Below are 23,939 nucleotides of genomic sequence, written 5' to 3'. Positions count from 1 at the left end.
TGGATCGCTGGCTAAAAAAGGGGGGTGTTTGAAACATACAATTATTACTACCATTATTTAAAGCTTTTTGAAAATTTTCTCTGTGTAGTGTGCATGCATAGTTTTTGCTATATATTAATAAATTAATACCATATATTGCATTTGCTCTAGCCTAGATAAAACATTATTAAAACTACAGTATCTCCAAATTGTCTTCACCCGAGAAGGGGCACTCCGGTAAGACTAAATCCTCAAAAAGGGCATGGAATTATTTTGAGTTTGGGAAACAATGAACTAAAACAAAGCAGTCCCTGCCTGAAGGCTTACGATCTTTCCTTTTTTTAAAGGCACACCAGGGAAAAGCGACAGGGAGGGAAGGCGGGGGATCTAACTCAGGCAATAATATTTGAACAGTTGTCCATACAATGACCAGGTGTCAGTCAGTCAGGCTCTGGGCTCGTAAACTTCGATGGGGTCTACTCGTAGGTAAGACTGGACGGGTGGCTACAATACCCACGTGCTTCGTGACTCGGAAGTCCCCGACTGTTGGTTTCCCTCTCGAGAAGAACGGATCGGGGCTGCCGTGAGGTGGTCCCCTCGCAACCAGTGCAGCGTCTGCCTCATGAGCAGAGGCGCCGAGCTCCACGGGCCCCCGTGAACCACGCGCATGAATTCCAAAGGGCCTACTCACGAGCAAGACTCAACTCTTGCGCGCCCCTCCCCCCTAGGGAATCAGCCCCCAGGAGAAACGGGCGGCGGGTTACTCCCGGGAAAACCTACTCGGAGGCGCCTCGAGGCCTCCGCGAAGGCGGGCGGGCAGGCGACTCACCCTCGTCCGAGTCGCGCGCGCGGCCGCTGCGCTCCCCGTCCTCCTCGTCGGCGGGGCTGTCCAGCTCCTCATCCTCGAAGCTCTCGGCGGCGGCGGCGGCAGCTGCAGCGGCGGCAATGGCAGCGGCGGCGGCGGGGCCCGTCCCGGCGGGCAGCACGGCGGCGGCGGAAGCCGGAGGCCCCGGCGGGAGCGCGGGAGAAACCAGCGCGGCGACGCTCATGGCCGAAGCGGGAAAACTCCGACCCACCGCCGCTGAAGCCACCGCGGACGATCCGGTCGCCTCCTCCTCCTTTTTTCTTCTTCTTAACTCCCCCCTCAGACAAGCCGCGAGCGGCCCCGCCTCCCGCGCGCAGGCGCGCTAGAACCACTTCCGGGCCCTGGTTGAGCTGGGCGAATAGGCGGATTGGCGGGAGGCTGGCTTGACGTTTGTTTCGCTCCGCGGTTTGGACCCCCTTTCTACCCGTAGGCGCCAGGAATGGCGCCTTCAGCCATAGACCGATGTAGCTCTAGACTCAACTCGCTGCCAAGCGTTTCCAAGTTCGCTTCTCGGCCCCACCCCACTTTTGTGAACAGCTTATTGCATAGATGTGTGGAATTGCTGTCAACTGCGGTCTTCTTCCGCCTGCGCGCCCCACCCACTCTCCGCAGAGACTTTCTTAAAGGGACTGCTTTTAAAAGGATGTGTGTGTGGATCCATGTATGTCAGGGTTGCCATATTTCAAAAAGTAAAATTCCTGACACGTGCAAAGTTGTTGAGCTTTTTTTCTTGGAACAAACCCAAATGGTTGAGCTTTTTGGGGGGGATAACTCCCCCCAAAATAGTGATTTTAAGCTTTTGGGTGCTTTTTCAATAGCGTTGCTATATGTCCAGGTTTTCTGCCAATTCTTTTGGTTGCAATTTTTACACCCCAAAACCAAAACATGTCAGAAATTTTTCTGACTTAGGGCAAGCCTAATATATGTGCGTATTTTAAGGGCAGGTGGTTGAACTTGCTTTTTCCTCTTCCGTCCCATCCCTTTATTTCTTGTGTGCTACGTCTTTTTAAACTGTGGTCCTTTTTCTTTTAGTACTTATTTTTGTGAATTGCTCTGGCAGCCTCTTCAGCTAAGGGCAGGATAATAATTGCCACATATAACTACTGGGTCAGTAGTAGACTCTGAAGTGCAGGCACTCTTCCTGACAACCCCATAGCTATTCCCCTTTCGAAACGATGCAACAAAAATTATATTTTTTGACCAATGCAAACATTATGACTTCAAGCCAGCTTTTTCCTCACCTCCCACCATCTAGTTTTTCTCAGTACCCAATCTGATGAAGTGTTCTGTTGGATGCAGAAGCTTGCTTACAACCCAGTGAGATGGGTGGGGTATAAATATTATTATTATTACTACTGTATTATATTTGTATGTACATATATATAAGAGGAGCTGCAGGCAGCAACTGATAGCAAAGGAAATCTTGCTTCCATCACAGGTTCAGCAAGTTCTAGCTCATCGTCCAATGCCCTTGTACAAGAGGTCCTTGACAGGAGGCGGTTTGGTGGCAAACACAACAGGGAGAGGTGGGGGAGGAGGGCATTTAAAATTTCATCCTTTGTGTTGTCTCTGCCACAGAGCACTATCTGAGACTTTGAAGAAACACCTGCTATTGGACGTTGACATATATTCCAGGATACAAGCCTGCTTTTGGAGGGTGTAACTGGAAGGGCGACTTCTTATTTGTCATCATCTTTTTAGACCAGGTGTGCCTATCCTAGAGGCAGAAGTTACGTATTTCTTTCTCTTTCTTTTCTTAAGAACCTCTGATGCAGAGCATATGCTTTGCATGCAGAAGGTCTGCTGGGACATGATACAAGTTTATAAAATTATGCATGCCATGGAGAAAGTGGCTTTCATAGCACTAGAATCCATGGACATCTTATGAAGCTGAATGCTGGAAGATTCAAGACCAATAAAGTACTTCAGTTAAATGATAGAACTTGCTCCCACAGGAGGCAGTGATGTGATGACATTAACTTGGACAGCTTTAAAACAGGATTTGAATTTTAAGCATAAGGCTCTCAAAGCCTACTAGCCATGACAGCTATGCTCTAGTTCCAGAGCTGGTGGCAGGAATTATTTTGAATGCCAATTCTATAAATCACAGGAGAGGAGCATGCTTTTGTGTTTGGACCCTGCTTGCAGGTTTCCTACAGGCATCTTGTTGGCCGCTGTGAGAACAGGTTGCTGGGTTGCAGACAGGGGACATTCCCCAGCCCTACCTGAAGATGCTAGAGATTGCACCGAGGACATGAAAACATGTTGGATCAGGCCAATCGCCCATCTAGTGTTCTTCTTCTTCGTAGCCGAGTAAAATTGTCATAAACACGGTTTTAACAATGAGTCTATAAGTGACTGTGGAGGCCAATTCTGGATCCACGCATCCTTCCACAGTGGGAACATTGGTTTCCGGGCGGGAGTTGATCACGGTGTGGATTAGCCAAGCGTGCCTTCCTCTTAGCACGTTTCTCCCTTGTGTCCTGAGTTTGAGTGTCTTCAAAGCCCATGACACCTTTGGTAAAGGCTGTTCTCCAACTGGAACGCTTGCAGGCCAGTGTTTCCCAGTTGTCAGTGTTTATACTACATATTTTTTACCTTTACCATCTAGTGTAGCACCCTGTTCTCACAGTAGCCAGCCATATTCCTGTAATAAACCTGCAAGCAGGACCCAAGCACAGGAGGACACTCCTATACTCATTGGTCCATCTTGTTCCATATTGTCTTCTGCCAGTCAGTGTAGAAGACAATATGGAGTGAGATGGATCAATGATCTGACTCAGTATAACACAGCTTATGTTTTAAGAAATCCAGGGGGCTTTCCAGTTCATATCTTCTTAATGTGTTTTTTCAGTGTTTCTTAAACAAAACGTACAAGCTGCTCTGACTACATGTTTGTGTGTATGTGTGTATAATATATACGTACTTCCACATTTAGAAATATACCCATTTTAGCTGAATTTGCAAGATACTACTGTTGCAAAACTGATATTTTAGTACAAACACAGGACCCCATTCTATATTTTGCTGGAAGCCACTCAGAGTAGGTGGGGAAACCCAGCCAGATGGGTGGGAGAAGAAAAAGAAGAAGAAGAAGAAGTAGAAGAAGAAGTAGTAGTAGTATTCAGCAAAGTGGCTATGCTCAGACAGGAAGCTAGAGTTAAGTCACATTCTGAAGAGCTAACACACGGGTTACAAAAAAACACATGCTCTTCTAGCCCAGGAACTATTTATTTATTTATTTTATTTCCTACATCTTTATCATTTTATTGCAAGAAGAAAACCTCACAGCAAGTTTTCAGGGAACTTTTAAGAGTAGTGGAAAGTGATGCATAAGTCCTAGGAGGTTTGCAACCTACAGTGTATTTAATTGGAGCCAGTGTGGTGTAGTGGTTAAAGTGTTGGCCTAAAACCTGGGAGGACAGGTTTCAAATCCCGCTCAGCCATGAAACTCACTGGGTAACCTTGGGCCCGTCACTAGCTTTCGCCCTAGCTTACCTCGTGGGGCTGTTGTGAGGATAAAATAAGGCGGGGAATAACGATGCATGCCACCTTGAGTAGGATTACTAGACATCCCCAGTTCCTGGGGACAGTCCCCAGATTTGCAAATCAGCTCCCAGACAAATTCCGTCCCCGGAATGTCCCCAGATTTGCAAATCTGTCTCCGGGAAACGTGGCGGCTGCAGGCTCAGCAGCCTGGAGCCAGCGACTCCCAAGCCTCCCCCGATCAGTCAAAACAAAGGGGGAAGGGGGCAGGAGATGGGGGAGGCTCGGGAGTCAGCCGCCATTGCCCCGTTTTTTTAAAACTCAGAGCATTTATGTTTCACAGGGTGCGAAAGAAGGGCTTTGCACCTCTATACAATACTGTATGCATGTGTGCTTGGGCCCAGGGTCTTTTGCCTCACCACCCCCACTACTGACTCCCTGTTGCTACTCAGCTTCAAAAAAAAAAAGTCTCCCCGGATTCATTGAAAAAAATCTGGTAACCATAACCTTGAGCTCCCTAGAGGAAACGTGGGATGGATATATAGATATATACAGTATATAATAAATCCTAAACCAGTTCAATTCTTCCCAGCCCATCCTGAGCCTCCTCTCAAACGCAACCAACCGCTATTGCCCGGCCCGCGGGGGAAAACTCTCCATTCCCCTCTACTGGAATGCGGAAGTGCGTTCCGGATCCTCATTGGCCCTCCGCCGACTCTGCTCAGCCCCCTTCCCCGCCTCCACGAGGAGGATAGGCCGAACGAGCCGACGGCCGACGACGCGAGCCCGACGACTGCGAAGGCGACGAGGCCAGGCTCACCCCGAGGTCGACCAGGCTGCGTAGCCGAGCACCGAGGCGATCGAACGCGGTTGGCCGCGCCTGACGAGGGGAGCAGGAACCGCACCTCAGGCAGAGAAGCGGTGACGGCAGCGGCGGCAGCGGGAGCCGAGCGAGGTGGGTTGAAGCGCGCCGGTCGCCCCGTCCCTTTCTCTCCCCACCCGCTCAGGCTGGGATTGGCTCAGCGGGGGTTGCCGGGGCCGGAGGGCGCCGAAGAACTTTTCCCCGTCCGGAGGAGTCGGGCTCTCTTGACCGGGGAGAGCTGCTTATTTCCCCTCAGGCGTCGGTGGCAGCGGGCGGGGAGGAAGCCTGAGGGGGCGAGGAAGAGAGTCGGGCGTGGAGGAGAAGCGCTCCCCCCCCCCGAGGAATGGGGGAAGGGGGGGATCCCGCACCTCTTTCTCCCCCCCCCCCATTATCGGGGAGGAAAGTCTTCCGAGGGGGTGGAAGTGAAAGCAGCAGCAACAGCAGCAGCGGAGAACCGGACTCTGAGGGGAGTTTAGAAAAGAAGCGCTTCGGGAGGGGGAAAGGAGGCGGCTGTGGAGAAACGACGTGGAGGGAGGGGGAAGCGACGGAGATGGGGGGGGGAGAAGTGTCAGGTGGGAAAAGCGGGCGCAAAAAAGTCCTGTGGTCCCTCCCCATCTATTATTATTATTATTATTATTCCTTTCTCCAGTAAAGGGGGGTTGGAGAACAGCTGGAGGGAAAGGATATATGGGGTGGGACCCCAGGATGATTTTTTTGCATAGGAGCCAACTTTAAGGTCTGAGGTCATTTTCCACACACACTGCTAATATATTTGAGCCCCCCCCCCCAGGTGATGGGCATTGCCATTCAAATGGTGTGCGTGTGCCATGTTCTGTGATGAATTATGCAGGGCAGGTAATCCCTGCATCCCTCCCCCCACCGCCGCCAATATTTTATTCAGGTTGGCCCCCTAGTGTGGGGTGTGTGGAGGGTCGGAGGGCCAGAGGGAAGATGGCAAGTGAGAAGACAGGAAGGAAGGGGAGGCTGATAGCCGGAGACTTAAATGGGGGAAGTTGTGCGTGAGGGGTGGGAGAATAAGGGGAACATTTGGTGAGGGAGTTGAGAAGGAGAAATGAGGAAGGGTATGTGTGGGGTGGGACCCTAGGACTTTAGGGAGGGGGGGTTAGCGGGGCAAATGATGTGAGGGCAGGGTGGGGTGCTAGGATGGGGAAGGCAGGGAGGAGAGAGGCACAGGGGACATACTGGTGGGAGAATAAGTTGGGAAACTCAAAAGAGGGAGAGAGAAATGGCAGGGTCTATGTGGGGTGGGAACCCTGGACTTTGCTGGATTTATGAGCAATTGGAGGGGAAAGCAGGCCAGCTGGACGGTGACATTGGAGAGAGGAAGGCTGCAAAGGCAGGAGGGACAGACACACACTATTGGGAGTTAGGAGATGAGATCAAGTGGGTTAATGCAAAAGGAGCAAGTTGGAGGAAGGCAGAGAGAGACATGGGTTGGGGGTCAGTGCTTTTCTTCTAGAAAAAGAGGTGCCAGTACTCACCATGAAGTTTTACATTAAGTGCCACACTTTTAACCAGTGTTTTTCTTTTAGAAAAAAGGTGCTGGTGCTACATACCCTTGTACCCCCCCCCAAAAAAAAACCCACTGGTGCGGGTCATAAGTAGGATGGGACACCAGGTGGTGGTGTGAGTAGTTAGAGGGAAGAAGGGAGCTTATGTGAACACCATCAGCTGAAAAGGAAAGTGTCACTTGAGAGGGAGGGAGAAGAGAGGAGGAATTGTGTGACTGGGAGAGAGATAATGGTGGGGAAAACAAGTTTGGGGGTGAGAGAGTACTAAGAGAGGGAAAGAGTTTGAAGGAGCAACAACATCCTCATTATTGTTAAATTTGTTGCCTGCCCTTCACCAACAGGTTACAGGGCGGGTTACAACAATTTAAAATTCAAATAGTTAAAACAGAATATAGTCACAGGAATAGAGTGGGACCTGAAAACACACATCTCAGGTGTCAAATGCCAGCACAGAGAAGTGTGCCATCAGCCTTCATTGATAGTTGTATAGTGAAGAAACTAGATGCACCTCTGTGGGGAGGGAATGCCACAATTTTGCAGCTGCCATAGAGAAGGTCACTAAGGTCAGCTGTCCTTGGGAAGACTACCTGAAAGGTGGCTGAGAAATAATTTGAAATATAAGTATGATTTTTAAAAAAATGAAAGGAAATCTTCCCCCAATACAGTAGGGTGAGAAAATGTCAGGTGAATAGAGGAATCTGTTGGGTGGTTGAGAGGAGATGCAGGTTGGAAGAATATGGGGAGTAGCTTAAGGATAGGGAGGTAGATGTGAAGAATTCCCACCGCAATGTAAAGGAGAGTCTGTCTGATTGAAGGGAGTACACTGATGAGGAAGGAAGTTGAAGAGAAGAGAGACAGAAAGGGATGAAAAATGGATGGATACGTATGTGAGATGGAACTGCAGGTGGGATAAAAGGGTTAAAGAATTTGGAGGGGAGTGTGCCAGATAGAAGTCTTCCTTAATGCTGTAGGAAAGTAATGTCAGGTGAAAGGGAAACCTGGAGGGGAATGAGGGGTGGCTCAGTGATAGAGTACATCCTTCACATGCAGAAGGTTTCAGGTTCAAGCCCCAACATCTCCAGGTTGGGCTGGGAAAGGGTCTCTGCCCAAAGCCCTGGAGAGCTGCTGTCAGGCAGTGTGGACACTACTGAGCCAGGTGGACTGATGGCCAGACTCCATAAGGCAGCTTCCTGTGTCCCTAGAGCAGGGTTTCCCAAACTTCCACAAACAGCTAGAGACCCAACTCCCATCATCCCTAGATAGCAGGTCCAGTGGTCAGGAATGATAGGAATTGTAATCCAAAAACAGTTGGAGACACAAGTTTGGGAAACCCTGCCCTAGGGGTAGATGTGGGGACTCTCTTCCACTTTCTCCCTGGTAGCAGTGTCAGATGAGAAGGGCATGAGGTGGAAGAAGGAGTTGAGGAGAGGCAGAGGTAAGGAGACAAGTGCCAAGAAATCAAATGAAGGCCTTTTGAAGTGAGGGCATGGTGCAGAGGGGGGAAAGGTGCAGGTTATGGAAGCTACCAGGGTGTGTGTGTGTGCTTGGACCTTGCTTGAAGAAAAGCAAAATAAGGGAGGAGGGCAACTTAGGAGAGGTAACAATATGTATGCCTTCCTTCAACAGTGAGCCAGCCAATTATGAGGGATCCTCAGTGCAAAAGAGAAGGGTTGGTTAAGGGGGCAACCCCCAGTGCAAGAAGGGGTGAAGAAACCAAGAGTGTTGAATAGCTTGAGAAGAGGGAGCGAAATGTGAGGAGTCCGGGATGGGTGGAGTAAAATCAGGTGTGAAGGGAGCCCCAAAATAGTTTGAGGGTAGATGTAGCTGTGGCAGCAACAATGTGAGTGTGGCAACTCGGTGTGGGGTGCAGATGAGAGGAAATAATTTGGGGGGGGCAGTGTGAGGGAGCAGCCAAGCGGGAGTAACAGCTTGGAGAGAGGTGGAAAGCTGTACAAGAGTATGCAACAAGCCTGTTTAAGGTATGTTTGTGTTAGATGGCATCTTGGATCCTGTGAATCAGCTGTGAAAGGTTGCAGGAGCAAATGGATATGTAGTCAACATCAAAACGCCCACATTACATAGCTAACTTGGAGTATAACATTAGGTAAAGATCTAAACTACTTATACTTGTGGGCGTGGAATGACACTGTGAAGTTTGGATAAGAAGGATGAAGGAGGGGCAGCAGTGACACTGTGTGTGGAGAGTTAGGGAGTGAACAAAGTTGTGCTCAGTTGCAGGGAACTGGTGCTCTACGGGGAGGGAAGGTATTGGCAGAAAAGCAAAGGCAGGGTTAGTGGTGGTCAGTGAGAGATGTAAACCATGGGTATGTAGTTTGTTTTAAAAGCTTTGGCCGTGAGAGCAGTTTTCATGCCATAGCTTAACTTTAGCCTGGAGGTAAAAGTGGTAGTGCAGCGAGTTTCCGATGGGTTGAAGGTAAATCCATTTATATTGCAGCTTTGCTAAGTACCATGCTCATCTCTTTAAACGTAGAACTAGAAATGCTCTTGCAGAAGGAAAGTAGGGCTTGTTTATTTACATGCTACTCCCATCCCTTGTAGCCTGTATTCTATTACAAAGTACCTGTTCTGTGATGCATTAGAAGTATGACAAGTAATTCAAGCATCAGGACTTTAATCCTATGTATTTACTTTTCTATATTGGCTTCATTTCATAAGAAGGCAGATTATTCTAGAACTAACTCTGTGGTCATTTCCCTGTGTCTGTATTAGTGAGGCTCTATTTCAGCTGTGCACATTTTTGTTCAAATAATTCTGTGTATGGCTCTTCAGCCATCCTGCTTTGTTGCTAGCACTTCCTCCTTTTCTTGGTGCTGTGTACTTTGATCACTTAATCTTGGATATAACTATTTATTTCTTAGGTTCCCCCTCCCTTTTGATCCTGGAATAGTTTGATAGTGATCCATAGGCATTGGTTGTATAACAACATGTGTTTAGTCTTCCATGATTTGCAGTGGAAGGAATGTGGTTGCATGTAGACGACAGCAAAACTGGGATTCCTGTAGATAACCTTTTTTTTTTTGCTTTAACTGTCAAAACTATTTCTGTGACAAAGCCTTGATGAAAGAGTATAGTGAGGATAAAAAAATGGCAGCTTGGGGGAGTTGCAATCTGACCTCCTGAGGTTTCCTATTTGGTCCTTGGCATAGCTTGTAAGAATCCCCCTTTCATTATTCACTTTGGCCACTTCTGCCACTGTTTACACAAGCAAATAACATTTTAAACTCCTCTTTCCTAATAGTAACAATCCCTGTGGCCTTATGTTTTTACCTTTGCTGAAAATTGCCCTGGACTCCTTCTGAAGGAAGGGCAATTACCGTATTTTTTGCACCATAACACTCACTTTTTTCCTCCTAGAAAGTAAGGGGAAATGTCTGTGCGTGTTATGGAGCGAATGCCTACGGATGGCGGGGGGATCTGCTGCAGTCGTGGGCAGAGGATCCATGGTTCCCCTTCCTTCCCTCCTCCGTGGCCCGCTTTGAAACAGCAAAGCGGGAGAAGAGCCGCTGAGGAGAGAGAGACAGAGAGCCTGCTTCTTTAAAGGAGCAAAGCGGGAGAGGAGAGGAGCCTTCTCCTCTTATACCCCTCTTCTGTATTATTAACAGCATCCTTCTCCACCCATCCCATGCGTGTTCCTTGTCCCTTGAGTGCTTTTCCTTCCCTCCCCACTTAAAACGTGGTTACAAAGCATGGATCCACATGGATCCTCAGGATTTTTGCATTGGGCTACCCCAAACTCACCGTCAGATCACATGTCTGTGGCCACAGCATGAACCACAAAAATCATACATCCACTGTTTCGTTTAGAATATTTTTTTTTCTTGTTTTCCTCCTCTAAAAACTATGTGTGTGTTATGGTCGGGTGCGTGTTATAGAGCCAGGGTCATAGTTGGTCGCGCTAGAGGAGGACTACAGTGGGAACCATTTACACAGTCATCCACTAACTATGGCTTATTTTCACATGTGAATGCAGCCGGTGACAGAGTGTCTTTTGTACTTCAGCTGCTCACTCCTGTGCCAAAATCCAATGAAAAGGGAGTGAGTAGAGCAATTGGGCACTAAGAAATGAACTGTGCCAAAGTTTTGCTCTTGAATTGGGGAGGAAGATGTCAAAGAGCTCTCTGCTTGTGGCTTTGTGCAAGTGGAAGTGAGCAGTAGTTAGAGCCAGTGCTACTGTCCTTCAAGAACTTCTCAAAGTATAGCAATGGTTATGCTGACCAAGGAAGTACAGGGTTCTGTGAATGGTCATTCTATCCAACTTTTATTGGGCTTCACCTTAGCTTTTGGTTTGCCATATATTGCTGTTATAAATTGCAGGTGTTATTGTTTTCCAAAATACCCATGCATTTTTACTTAGTCTAAGTGCTAAGGGCCACAAAAAAAGGGGCTTCCCTCAGACTGCTCATTGGACCACCCTGACTTATGTCATTGAATGAAGCCTTGCTTTTTGTTACTAAGGTAGGATCGCAGAGGATATCACAGCAAGGTATTCTCATTTGTTGACCCTGAGATGCACCTTCCACTTGCAGGCATCCCATTGCTAGCCAGTTTCCTTTTTTCCCAGACATTTGTGGTTATAACTGGATTAATTTTATGCTGCTGTTCTGATGTTTTGAGTGTGTGCGGACTAATGTTCAGTGTTTTTAGGTACTTTTTAATCATTGGGTTTACTTTAATTTTCTTTCGGTAGCTTGAAGTGCTTCTTAGTTTGAAAGGCGGCACGTGTCTTATAAATCCTGAAATGTACTATATAAATGCTAGATTTTTAATTTAAACAATGTTTATTGTGTTGGCAGAATTCAGTAACTACTCTTCAAATCTAGGCATATCTGAATAACTCCTAAAGATCCTGAATTGTCCATATGTCATTTAAGTGCACCAAGACCCTATTGTACGTTTCAGTATTGAAAACTGTGGCTACCATTGCATTGAAATCTGAAGGGTATTGGTTAGTGTTAGAACACTGGAGCTGAATTAACTTTAATGCCTTCTTTCTTGAGAGGCCTATTTTTGTGTGTGTGAAGGAAGTTGTCTATAATGGGGAAAGAAGAGTGATAGAAGCTATGCACAGGTTTACATGAATGACATAAAAATCCTTAAAATTCTTATGTGTACAGACCACTTCCTGTGTGTGGCTACAGAACAGTATTTGGGTAGCGTGCAGGTGGATTCTTTAGTTTATTCCTTTTCAGTTATGTAAGTGATAAGGACTGTGCTTCAGTTCAGGAAATATAAAAGGTTTCTTCCTTCTTCTTTTTTTAAAGAAGGAAGCATCTGTGTGAGCTGATGGTCATGATGGCTTTTAGTTGCTTCTGTATCTGAACTTGTGTAACTGTTAGTGACTTGTGATGGGAGAGTAGAAGAGGAAGGGAAATGGAAGTCATGTGACTGGCAAATAGCTGTTGGCTGCTTGAGAACCTATGGAGGGAGGTTGGTGAAGAGCTGGTTGAGTCAGGCCCATAGCCGGAACTGTTTTGATTGGAAGCAGTTTTTGCACTAATTTACCAGAAAGGATAAACTTACATGCACATTAGTAGTCCAATATGTGTTATTTAAATTTGAATAAAATATTAACTTTTAGAAAATGCAAATTGCAAAAATGCCCAATGCTTCAAGAAAACAGGAGGGTAAGAACAGTTGTAATTCTTACTGTGAGCAATTCGGTAGACTACTTACTGCATGTCTCTCCTCGTGTCTTTTCCTTTTAACCCTTGTACTCCTAATTGCTGTTTTTAAAAAGAGAGGAAGATGTAATGTTCTGAAGCTTAGAATCAGGCCTCTAACCTCATCTCCTGATTCCCTACCATGCGGCTACTTCTTTGAGTTTGGGGGGTTGTATACTGTCAATTCCACAGTTGGAGCAATAGTTTCAAGAGGGTTGCATAAATATTCAACAGTATTACAGAATCTTGTCATAAGTGTCTCATCTTATTGCAGAAACCTCTTGTCATAGAAGTGTCTCATCTTAGTTTTAGGATTAAAATATGATTATGAAAGGCTACTCTCTACCACCTCCTTATTGCCCATCTTTTGAGGGAAGACTGTGCACACTTGTGGTGCAGGGAGAGAGGAAATAATCTTCATGCGCAATATACTGACAACTCCAGATTATTTTGCTTCCTTGATGGTATGATCAGGGTGATCAGCCATGATTGCTGGAAGCCAGCCATTGTGGGTCAACAGTCACAGACTTTTAAAATGCGTTTTTTGTGGCCTCTGTCCAAGAGGCTGGTTGTATATGACTGAAATCTAAGTAGGGATGATTTTAAAAAAACAGCCTTATAAGCTCATGATTAAAAAGAAAACAAACACTTGAGCTGGATCCTTAGCTAGGCCTTGATCAAACCAGAGCCCTCATACTCCTTACCATTCACAGTGATTGACGTTGTGCATTTCTATTCACCAATCAAACAGGTCAGGTGATATTCCCTGAGACTTAATAGAATCATAGAATTGTAGAGTTGGAAGGGATCACAAGGGTCATCTAGCCCAACCCCCTGCAATACAGGATTCTTTTCCCCAATGTGGAACTTGAACCCACAACCTTAAGATTAAGAGTCTTGTGCTCTACCAGCTGAGCTATCCAGTTCCTCTGTGTGTATGCAGAAGTGGGTCATTGGGAAGGTGGGTGGAGCATGGCTATGTTTTGCTCCTGCTTACTCCACCCCTGGCTGACCCAAAACTCGTCATCTTCTGCTTAGTAGCTCCTGGCTCAGTTACTTCTTAAACAAAGTGGAGTTATTCCTCCTTACCAAAAAGCTGTTCATCATTGCCATTCTAAAATGACATAGATGTACATGAAGCACCCCACATCTAAATTTGGAGAGGTTGGCTGGGCAGAGGCTTGCTGCAGCTCATGGCTTCATTGATAGTTAGACAGGAGGTGAGGGAATCTGGTCAGTAGTAAGTCACTCGCAAAGGCTTGTCAGTGCCAAGTAGGGGGTGGGGCAAGGGCAAGGCTAAAGTTCCTAGCTTATCCAGAGAACCCAGCAGCTGAGTCCCCTTGTAGATCAGTCCATGAAACAAGCCTCACCCAGAAGCTTTTATAGGGGTCAGGAATGATTGGTTGACCTGCTCTTGCCTTATTACCCCAAAGAGGCTCATGTTCAGACACAGTAGTGGCAAAATGCTTGTAATGTTCATCATTCTTATGCTCCATGCCTGAGCATATTTACATGCTTACACATAAGGATTAGATCTGTTTTTAAGATGTTTTGTTGCTCTCTTGTAACCAAAGTGAAATTCTTCTTTATTATTGAAATTGCTTCTTCACAGAAGGATGACTGTGGTACTAAAACATTTAGTAAAGGGTTTTGTGATAGGGTGGGAGCTCTACCACTGACTCTTGGGATTGAGCTGCCTTCCTGGTTTGCACAGGGGTGCAGTGTTCATGCGCTTGTCTCTCTAGCAGGGTGAGCTCACACTCTGTGTATGAAGAATTCATTACTCAACTTGTAGTGGTAGGGAAATGTCAGATTTAATGTAGAAGGGCTTACAAAACACTTTTGGCAGAGCCATAATGGAATGCTTTCAAAGTGGAAAAAGGCAACCTTAGTACAAATTCCCTTTTAACCTGTTAGTTTTAAGATACGCTCTCTTGTTTAAAGAATCCAGAAAATATTAAAAAACCTTCAGCTGTATATTGTGCCCTTTACAGTGTGTTCACACTGCCCAGTTTTCTTTCCAGGAAGAAGTGGCCATGCTTTCTTTTCATCCCTTCCCGTCTCATAACATTCCGCTATTGGTTTTTGTGGGTGGACATTTTGCACCACTAAAGGAAAAAAAATATACCTTTAACTACTGCTGGAAAACACATTGTTTATTGCAGATTGTGCTTTAGGGCTGATTCCAATGCTGTGTGTTTTTAAGTGAATCTTTAGATGCAATGGGACGTGGGTGGCGCTGTGGGTAAAACCTCAGTGCCTAGAACTTGCTGATCGTAAGGTCGGCGGTTCAAATCCCCGCGGCGGGGTGAGCTCCCATCGTTCGGTCCCAGCTCCTGCCAACCTAGCAGTTCGAAAGCACCCCTAAGTGCAAGTAGATAAATAGGGACCGCTTTATAGCGGGAAGGTAAACGGCGTTTCCGTGTGCTGTGCTGGTGGTGCTGGCTCGCCAGATGCAGCTTCGTCACGCTGGCCACGTGACCCGGAAGTGTCTTCAGACAGCGCCGGCTCCCGGCCTCTTGAGCGAGATGAGCGCGCAACCCTAGAGTCGGTCACAACTGGCCCTGTCGGGCAGGGGTACCTTTACCTTTTTTTAGATGCAATAGCTGGTCTTAGTACTTCAAGGTATCTTCCGCCACACCTACAAAAGAGCAGCAGGTGAGTTATTTGTGAGCAAGTGCCCCAGCCTGATGTGTGAAGCAGAAAACTGGGTTGTTAACTCCCAACTAATTATGAATAAATAAAGTTATGAATAAATAAAAACCCAGTGCATTAAAAGGAACTCATCACAGCAATCTGCATGAAAAGCTGCTGCAGATCTTTTAACTGGGAAGGGCTTTGGTTCAAGTACCAGCCTATGGTCTGGATATGGCTCTTCAATAGATTTCTCTACATCCTTCCTAAGCCTTAATTCCCATGGATCTTTAGGGAAATCTATAGCAGTTCAGCTAGTAAGTTCAGGGCCCCCTTTAATTTAGGAGGGAAAGTGAGCAAGGTGGCCATGATAGGGGTAGGTAACATTATTCATGGTATGGCAAAAGTGGAAAGGGAGAAGTTGTCCCTTTCATTATACCCTCCCTTCAAAGAGTATATGCTCTGCATATTTCTCCTCCCACACAAGATGGTTGTAAGTTGCTTTGGACAAGATAAAGCGACAAACAACATTAATGGATGATGATAACAACAACAATACCTACACAGCAACACTTGAGAGAAGTCAGGCTAGAAAGAGCAGCTGGCCCAAGGTCACGACTGGAGATTTAAACCCAGGTTTCTTCAATTTTAAACATGTAGCCACTAAGGTAAAAGGTAAAGGACCCCTGGACAGTTAAGTCCAGTCAAATGTGACTATGGGGTGCAGCGCTCATCTCACTTTTCAGGCCAAGGGAGCCAGCGTTTGTCCACAGACAACTTTCCAGGTCATGTGGCTAGCACGACTAAACAGCTTCTGGCACAATGGGACACTGTGATGAGTGCCAGAGTGCACTGGAAACATCATGGAACCACTAGGCCGCACTGATCTATTTTCCTTATGTGTTTAACCTTCAGGGTTCACATACCTGCTTTCTAGTGTTGCCACGGTCTCGCAGAGCTGCAAACACCATGCTGACATGCTGAAGTGTTGGACTTGGACTGAGGGGACCCGGGTTCAAATCTCCACTCAACCATGTCACATACTGTGTGACCTTGGGACAAATACTGTCTCTCAGCCTAGCCTACCTTGTAGGACTATGAGTCTAAAGTGGAGTGGGCAGAACCAAGTACACTGCCTTGAGCTGATTGGAGAAATTGTGTATATATATATGTGTGTGTGTGTGTGTGTGTGTATATATATATATATATATATATATATATATATATATATATATATAAAAAATTCTATCTGTCTCTATGGTGGTTTTATGTGGGGGTGTTGCTGTTAGTTTTGCAGTGTTTCAGGATAGAGTCACAGTAGTGTAGTCAATGCTGAATCATCCTGACGTGATGCACTCTTTGTACATAATACAATAAATATATACTGGAGGTGGATGGGGGGTTATTGATGTTGTTTGTTACTATGTTATATTTTTTGTGGTTTTGTATTGTAAACTGCCCTGTGATCCTCAGATGAAGGGCAGTGTAGAAATTTAATAAATACAGAAATGTAGGCCAGTGAGTGTGGTTCTGTTGCAAAAGAAAATCAACGCGGAGTCGTGTTTTGATTTTATATCATAGGATAATATATTTCATGTATGACATCCAGAGAACTGTGGTTATGGGCCAGCCTAGAAGCACCATTAACAAACCTTAAATAAAAAGAAATTTTATTGTATTCTTAAATGCATTTAAGTAGAAAGCATTAATAGACTATTTGCTGCCGTTTATCAGACAGAGAGCAGCAAAACTGGCACGAAGCAGCCTGAGAAGATTTTTCCATTTATTTGTACTTCTGACATGTTTAATCTGCTTATGTGGAGATGAACGATGGCTCTCATTTGGCAAAGGTGTGGTTGCAATGTACTGAAAGTTAGTTTTGAATTTTATGCTGTTCCTAAAACACTGTTTCATGGCTCGCTGGTACAGCACTTGTTTTGTATGCATCAAACCACTTCCAATTAAAATTACCTTGGGTAATTTTAGGGTGGGGAAACATCTCTTAGGCCAGAGATGAAGAACTTGTGGTCCTCCCCAAGTTGTTGGACTGCAATACTCATCAGCCCCAGCAGGCATGGTCAGTGTTCAGAAATGATGGGAATTGTAGTCCAGCAGCTTCTGAAGGACCTCAGGTTCCTATCCCTGTCTAAATCTTGGAAAACAGCTGCCAGTCAGAGGAAAATGGTATTAGGCTGGACTGATCTGAGTCAAGTTTTTGATTGGTGCATGAACAACCTGATGTGCAGGTTCCTTGATCCCCAAAAGCAAGTAGTTGATTCCCCTGTATTCTTGGCTAAAATTTATTTCCCAACTGTTCTGAATGGATTGTTTATTTATCAGAGGTGATCTACCTCAAGGCAATTTGAGGTGGTTTACTTAGGTAGTGGGGTTTTTGGTGGGAAGCAGAGTGGGGGATGCACGTAACTGACCTGAAATGCTGCACAATCACATATACTGGGAAGTTTTCACCTCCTTTTCCTCCTCCTCTGGCGATCACTTATAGCTGAGTAAGATTGTCTTCCATGAAAACGGTCTTAACAGTGAATCCGTTAGTGATTGTGGAGGCCAATTCTGTATCCACAGTTCCTTCCACAATGGGGACATAGGTTTCCAGGTGGGAGTTGATCACGGTGAGGGTTTACCAAACATGCCTTCCTCTTAGCTAATTTATTCTTTTCACCCTGAGTTTGTGCTTCTTCAAAGTCCATGGCACCTTTGGAAAATGCTATTCTCTAATTGGAGCACTCGCAGGCCAGTGTTTCCCAGTTATCAGTCCCAATACTACATTTTTAAAGATTTGCCTTGAGAGCATCTTTAAACCTCTTTTCTGGTCCACTGATATTTCACTTTCCATTCTTAAGTTGGGAATAGAGTAGTTGCTTTCGAACTGACCCATAATGCAGCACAATCGCATCTACCGCATCTTACCTACAGCTGCATTGAAATGAATAGGAGCTGCAGAAGAACTCTGAATGTTTGTTTCAAAAGCCATTCAATAAAACACTGAAAGCATTCTTCTTTGTTCTCATAAGCTTAGATATTAGGTCAACTTGGTCACAGCATTAATTACCCTTTTGCAAATAAGTACACAAAATACTGCACACTTTTTTTGCTAGCTAGCTAGCTTACATTTGTGTATTAAGACGAGGCAGGATGGTTTAGAAAAAAGCTTTAGGCTGCAGTTTTATTCAGTGTTGCTTGCTTGTTTCTAGAATTCTGGATTTTATTATTCTTTGAAGTTTTAGTTATTTGATTATTTGAATAATTGTCATGATACATTTTTAACTGAGTTGGTGATTTATGATTCTGTAATAATTTTTTTGACCCACATGATGGGACATACTTTCTTTTCAAGCCTTACTTCCAGGACAGGTTGACTAATGACGGTTTCAAGTGTATTCATTTGTAAAGTGGTTTCTTTCTGTACACAGACTTCGGTAAATATGGAGAGGAGTGACATTTTTATCTTTAAGTCTCTGGAACTAGTGCCCTCCAGATGTTGTAGACTACAACTTCCCATCAGCTCCAGCCTGCATGATCAATAGTGGTGGGAGTTTTAGTCCAACAACATCTAGAAGGCACCAGGTTAGGGAAGGCAGATGTAGATTGTGTAATCTAAGAGCTGAAAATATATACAGTACTTCCTAAAAGGTACAAATTCTGCTTCTCGCATACTAGGGATTGATGTGGATGGTCTAAAAAATATTACAAAAACATAAGCCTTCAAACATGCGAAATATGGATTGCAAAGATGCTGCAAACTCCAATAGCATAAGGGCCTCCTCAGTCCTTTATGAATCCCCCTTTCTCTAGTCTCTAAGCACTTCCAGCAAATTGTTCTCACCTCTGCAGGTGGTTTCTTTGCCAGGGCTTGTCTAAAGCGCAATATATACTGAACCTTGGCCTGGTGTCCATGAAGTAGATTTCAAAAGTGCTCCTTTCTCAACATTCACACGGGCATACCTTCTTCACTACTCTTACCTAGTTTGTTTCTTGTTCCCCGTTCTTCAGAGCTGCATGAGCAAATCTGAGCTATACAAATAACTTTATATGCCCCTGCACACCAAAATAAGCTACCCAGGTGGCACACTCACACTACTAGGAAAGTTCCTGCTGTGAGATTCCTCATCATACTTTTTGACCCCATTGTTGTGTTGGTGAAAGGCACTCTCACTTGTGGTAGCCAGAGAGCTCATTTTATCAGATACACACACACCCCCCTGTTATTTTGCATATTTGTTGGCAAAGATTGGTGCGCAGGCAGGAGACGGGTCACATCTACTCCATACATTTAACACACATGGCTTTCCCCGAAGAATCCTGAGTACTGTAGTGTTCTGGAAATGGTAGTTTTGTGAGGGGTAAACCACAGCTTCCAGGATTCTTTGGGGGAATCCATGTGGTTTCAAATGTATCATGTGGATGTGACCTTCATGCAAAAAGAAAAGCATCAGGCTGATCTGATGCCTTGGCATCTCAAAGGCAACAGCCTCCCGATGCTGTGGATGTGTCATTCAGAGTGATTCACATTTGTTTGGGGGTGCTGTTGCCCATTTATTCTCTCCCTTGCAGATTTCCTCTGGGGTCTCCCCGGTATAATGGTTAAAGTGTTGTGTGTTGAAACAGGACTGAGTTTGAATCCTTGCTCAGCCATGGTGATGGCTGAAAGGTGCAAAGAGGGAAGCTGACATCTAGGCAGTCCTAGAATTGTAGGGTTGAAAGAGACCCAAATGATCATTGAGTCCAACCCCTTCAATGCAGGAATCCTGCCCACAGGCATCCATGGGTGGACTCAAACCACCAACCTTCTGGTTAACTTAGAAGTCCATAATCTAATCTGTTCATTTCTTTTACATCCAAGAGTCCGATAAATGAAATCTAAAGATCAATTTGGGCATAGGTTTACTCTTTCAAAAGTTCCACAGCTTATTCTCATTTTACAAGAGAGGTTATCACATAGGGCAAACATGCCACAAAGGCCTAAGTTTGGCTTTTTAATGTTGCGTTTTAGGAGGAAGCATACTTGGGGGAAATGAAGTGTTTCTGCCCAGCTACATACAGTGGGAATTGCAGCCGGCTGGTTATTTTTAGCATCTGGAGTTATCTCATTGCAAGCATGAGTCTTTGTGGTTGCAGATGCTTGGAGTGCATGGGGGTGGCTGGTTTTTTCCCTCCCCCTTGCTGGTTCTCTTTGTGCCACTCAGATCTTGTAGAGCAGAGTGATTACTTAGAGATGGCTGGGCAGGAGTGAGGGCTTTACATTCTTCTGCAGAATGAGAATGGTGTGGACTTCCTGTGTTACTTTACAATTTGGGGGGGAATTGTTCAATGAATTCTCCCTCTGAGAACAGGTAAGTCTCTTGTGCAGTGACTGAGATATTGCTTATGATGTGTATCTTTGCTGTAGGGTAAATAAATGTGATGCAAGTATAGCTACTGTTACTTCCTGCATAGGAACGACTCAGTTTCTGCAGCCACCCCCTATTTTGTCTTCCTTCTTCCAGTTTTGACACATACCTGCTGTGTTTTATAGCAAGGAAATACAAAATTAGGCCACTTTCTTTTGGAGCTTATCATGTATCATGGAATCTGGATTTTAGTGGTGCTCAGGTTTGTTTTCTTAAAAAAAATAGCCAAGTTTCTAGCCCCCATGATTTTTAAAAGACATGCTTTGAAAGCATTTGAGCTGTTCAAAGGTTATAATTTTCAAGGAGGCAGCACTGCTGCCTGCCTCTTCTCTCATAAATCTTGTATTTGCAGCTTCTTATTTTAGGACAAATCTTGCTAACAAACTAAATTTGTCCAGTTGTTCCAATTTCTTGCAAACCCCATTTTTCATACCTTGTATTCATTCTTTTTTGGACTTAATACGAGTGCAAATACTTGAGTTGTGTTGCTCCACTATTTGGGTGTTATATCTCTGGACAGAGTAATATATCTTTAAAGATCAGATGCTGCAGTCAAACAGTGGGAGAGGGCTTGTGGACTTCCTGGAGGTATCTGGCTGGTCACCGTTGGCAACAGGATGCCAGACTATATTGGCCCTTTATCAGCAGAGCTGTTGCATTCTCATGCGTGTTTAGTTGCAATTTGTGAACAAAACTGTGTTCCAAACATCCCTCCCAGTTGCTAAAGCTCTGTGTGGCTTTAGTGTGCCACACATAAGGGAGAAGGTACTGCTTCATTCATTTCTGCAAGATGTGTATCCAGAGCTTCCTGTTCCCATGCTCACAGGGCATGCTCTGTATGTGCGGAATCCATGCACTCCCATACTGTGTCAGTTTCTTTTTACTGGCCCAGAGAATCTCTGCTCTCTTTCTCTGGGAGTTGAAACAGTTCAATTTTGCAAAATGAATCTTGGAAAGTTTCTGTTGTCTTCAAAAATTTGCAGTATAATCACTTTCTCCTTCTAGATATTAACACTAGTTTGCTAGTGTTTAGTAACAATTTGTATAACCGTAGTGTTCAGGCAAATTTTGGGAAGACATTCCTCTTGACTGCTAGCAAAGCAGTTCTAAGCCAGGACACATTGACTTTTTCCTAGAAGTATCCTAAAATGGGTCTGGATAAGCTCAATAGCTAAATGGCAGCAAGGTTTGAGTCGGTGCTTCTAATGTTCAGAATGGGGCAACATTTGAACAGGGCCAAAGTGTGTGAGAGAGTGAATATACCTTCAGAGATCCTGCAGTGCCAGTCATATGGATCTGAGATAGAATTGTTATATGGGACTCTTTAGGAAAACCATTATGCTATAGTAAACAGAGCATGTCTTATGGTGGTGATTTACTTGCTTTGAAGCAAAACTTCCATTGTAGAGAACTGGTAGTTTTCCTCCTTTTCCTGTTACCAGGGATCTCAAAATCCCTCTGTGCTTCATGCATACATATTTCTCTCTCTTTCTTTAAAATACCGTAATTAGTAAATATATAAGATTCTTATTTGAACCATTTTTGTCCCACTCTTTAGCCAAAAGGCTTCCAAAGTGACTTACGCAACAGTGGAATGCGGAAATGTTTTAGTCCCTTGAGTAGCTGATTGTTACCAATGGCAGAGCAGGCTGAGACTGAGAGGGTACCTGAACCCAAAAGTGCTGCATTATAAGCGTGGCCACTTATATCTCACTTAAAAATACAGCACTGCCCTTCTGCTTATGAAAGTAGGGGAATTTCTACGTGTCCAGCAAGGTTGTCAGTCTCAGCATTCATCCCATGATTTGTGTACAAAGGTCTTTCCAGTGGATTTCAGGGTAGAATTGTTGTTGAAAGATCCAAGCCATTGCATAGTCTGTCAATGGAGTTGGCATGTATAGAAACGTACAGGATGTGGTGGTCAAAATACCAAGGACTCAAAGGGGATATAAAAGCATTGGTCCATCTAGCTCAGTACTGCATGTAACCACTGCCAGCATCTCTCATGATTTTCAGACAAGAGAGTTTTCCAGCCCTTCCTGGAGATGCCAGGGATTTAACCTGTAACCTTTTGCATGCAAAGCTTGTGTATTGTCACTCCCCAATGGATCCACCAATATAGATTCAAATAAATAAACCCATTTGGGGATATTAATGATGTTGCTTTAGGATTAACATAAATAAAGGAGGGTAGATCAGAATGATAGAAATGAAGGGTAGGGAAATAAAAGTAACTTTCTGGATGGACAAATATAAGTTGGCAAAGGGTGTGCACTGCTTTTAGTCTCCATAGGAATCTTCTCAAGAGTCTGCAATAATAAGCAGTAGGTAATTAAGAGATCTCATAAAACACATGGGGCGCAAAAGTGCATTCATTTTGCCCAGCCCTGTAATGATGGCTGCAGGGCCTGCCATCTGCTCATATTTGTGGTGGTAATTTGCAAAAGCATGTCCAAACTGGGTTTCACCAAATCTTTCATAGTGGCCAGTATTCCTAAGCACTTGATTTTCTGCAGTTGCCTTCTAAAAGACATGGGCTTGTTTTGTGGCAAGATGTTCCTGCACCTGTTCATCCTGTTTTCTGTGGTGGTGGGGTAGGTAGCGGCAAATGTTGGATTATTTAAAACAACTAAGCATCTGGAGGGCACTAGGTTGGTGAAGACTGGCCTAGGATAAAGTACTACTCAGCTGGCTCCAGTTATGCTGGCATGGTCAAGGGCATCATGGAATCTAGTATTACCCTTAGAGGCCGAATGCTTTATTTGCTCTGTGACGGGCTGTTTTCCGAGCAGATGCTTCCAGAGAGCTGTCTGCACTAACCTCGGGTCTTTTTCCTCAGCGGTTATAGTGAATTGTAAAGTTCAGCAGTGTGCATGAGTAGCTTTCATTAATTCTCCCTGTGTATGCACTATATTACATTTGTCAAGAAGAAATTCCTAGCACTGTGCTCTCAATTCTCCCAGCTGTCAGTTTTTGTTCTTCCTCACAGTTTTCTGTGAGGAAAATTCTTCGTCACAAGTATATTGGTTTTGTTTCCCAGAGCTGGATGGCTGCAGAAAAATCAAGATCTTGAATCAAGATCTCAGACACAGGTCTTTCAGCATGCCTGTCTTGAAATTTCGGGGAATATTTGTGTTACAAATGTAATCGATTTCTTAACTAACAGCCATGCTGCTTCTAAAGAATCATGGGAATTGTAGTTTGAAATACTGCAGAGCGCTCTACTTCAGAGACCATACCGTAGAGAACTACAATTCCCAGAGGGCCTTGGGAAATAGGGCATGTCTTTTGAACCAAAGTCTGTGGCGTGGAGATGCCCTGTACTGCAGCACTAGGGATTTAATTGGATGCCTCATACATAACAAATGCACACACTTTTAACCCACACTCAGCTGTGTGTATTTTATCCTTCTCAATACAGCATTCATCATATGCTCTATTATACCACATCCTTTTGTGCTTGGTTAACCAGATCTATATATGAAGATACTG

The 23,939-nt window shown here is 44.8% G+C and overlaps 2 protein-coding genes across 8 annotated transcripts in view; one reads left to right on the top strand and one right to left on the bottom strand.

Annotated features, from left to right (window-relative positions):
- SUDS3 (SDS3 homolog, SIN3A corepressor complex component) overlaps positions 1-1,247 on the bottom strand; it is a 29,196-nt gene extending 27,949 nt beyond the window's left edge. Inside the window, exon 1 of one of the 4 annotated variants that reach the window (XM_053369838.1) lies at positions 809-1,247. In XM_053369838.1, the coding sequence (XP_053225813.1) occupies positions 809-1,028 (220 nt within the window). In that variant the 5' untranslated portion in view covers positions 1,029-1,247. The remainder of the gene's footprint in view (positions 1-808) is intronic. The other 3 variants (XM_053369837.1, XM_053369836.1, XM_053369839.1) reach the window with 3 other exon arrangements.
- Positions 1,248-5,146: 3,899 nt separating this feature from the next.
- The window catches only part of TAOK3 (TAO kinase 3), a 115,816-nt gene continuing 97,023 nt past the window's right edge, over positions 5,147-23,939 (top strand). The window contains exon 1 of one of the 4 annotated variants that reach the window (XM_053369816.1): positions 5,147-5,285. The gene's annotated coding sequence lies outside the window, so the exon portion shown is untranslated. Of the gene's footprint in view, positions 5,286-20,197; positions 20,391-23,939 lie in introns of those variants that run through there. The other 3 variants (XM_053369819.1, XM_053369820.1, XM_053369817.1) reach the window with 3 other exon arrangements.

Source organism: Podarcis raffonei, chromosome 16 (genome assembly GCF_027172205.1).
Source record: "Podarcis raffonei isolate rPodRaf1 chromosome 16, rPodRaf1.pri, whole genome shotgun sequence".
In the NCBI taxonomy this organism is placed as follows: Eukaryota; Metazoa; Chordata; class Lepidosauria; order Squamata; family Lacertidae; genus Podarcis; species Podarcis raffonei.
This window is presented reverse-complemented; position numbering and strand designations above follow the sequence as displayed.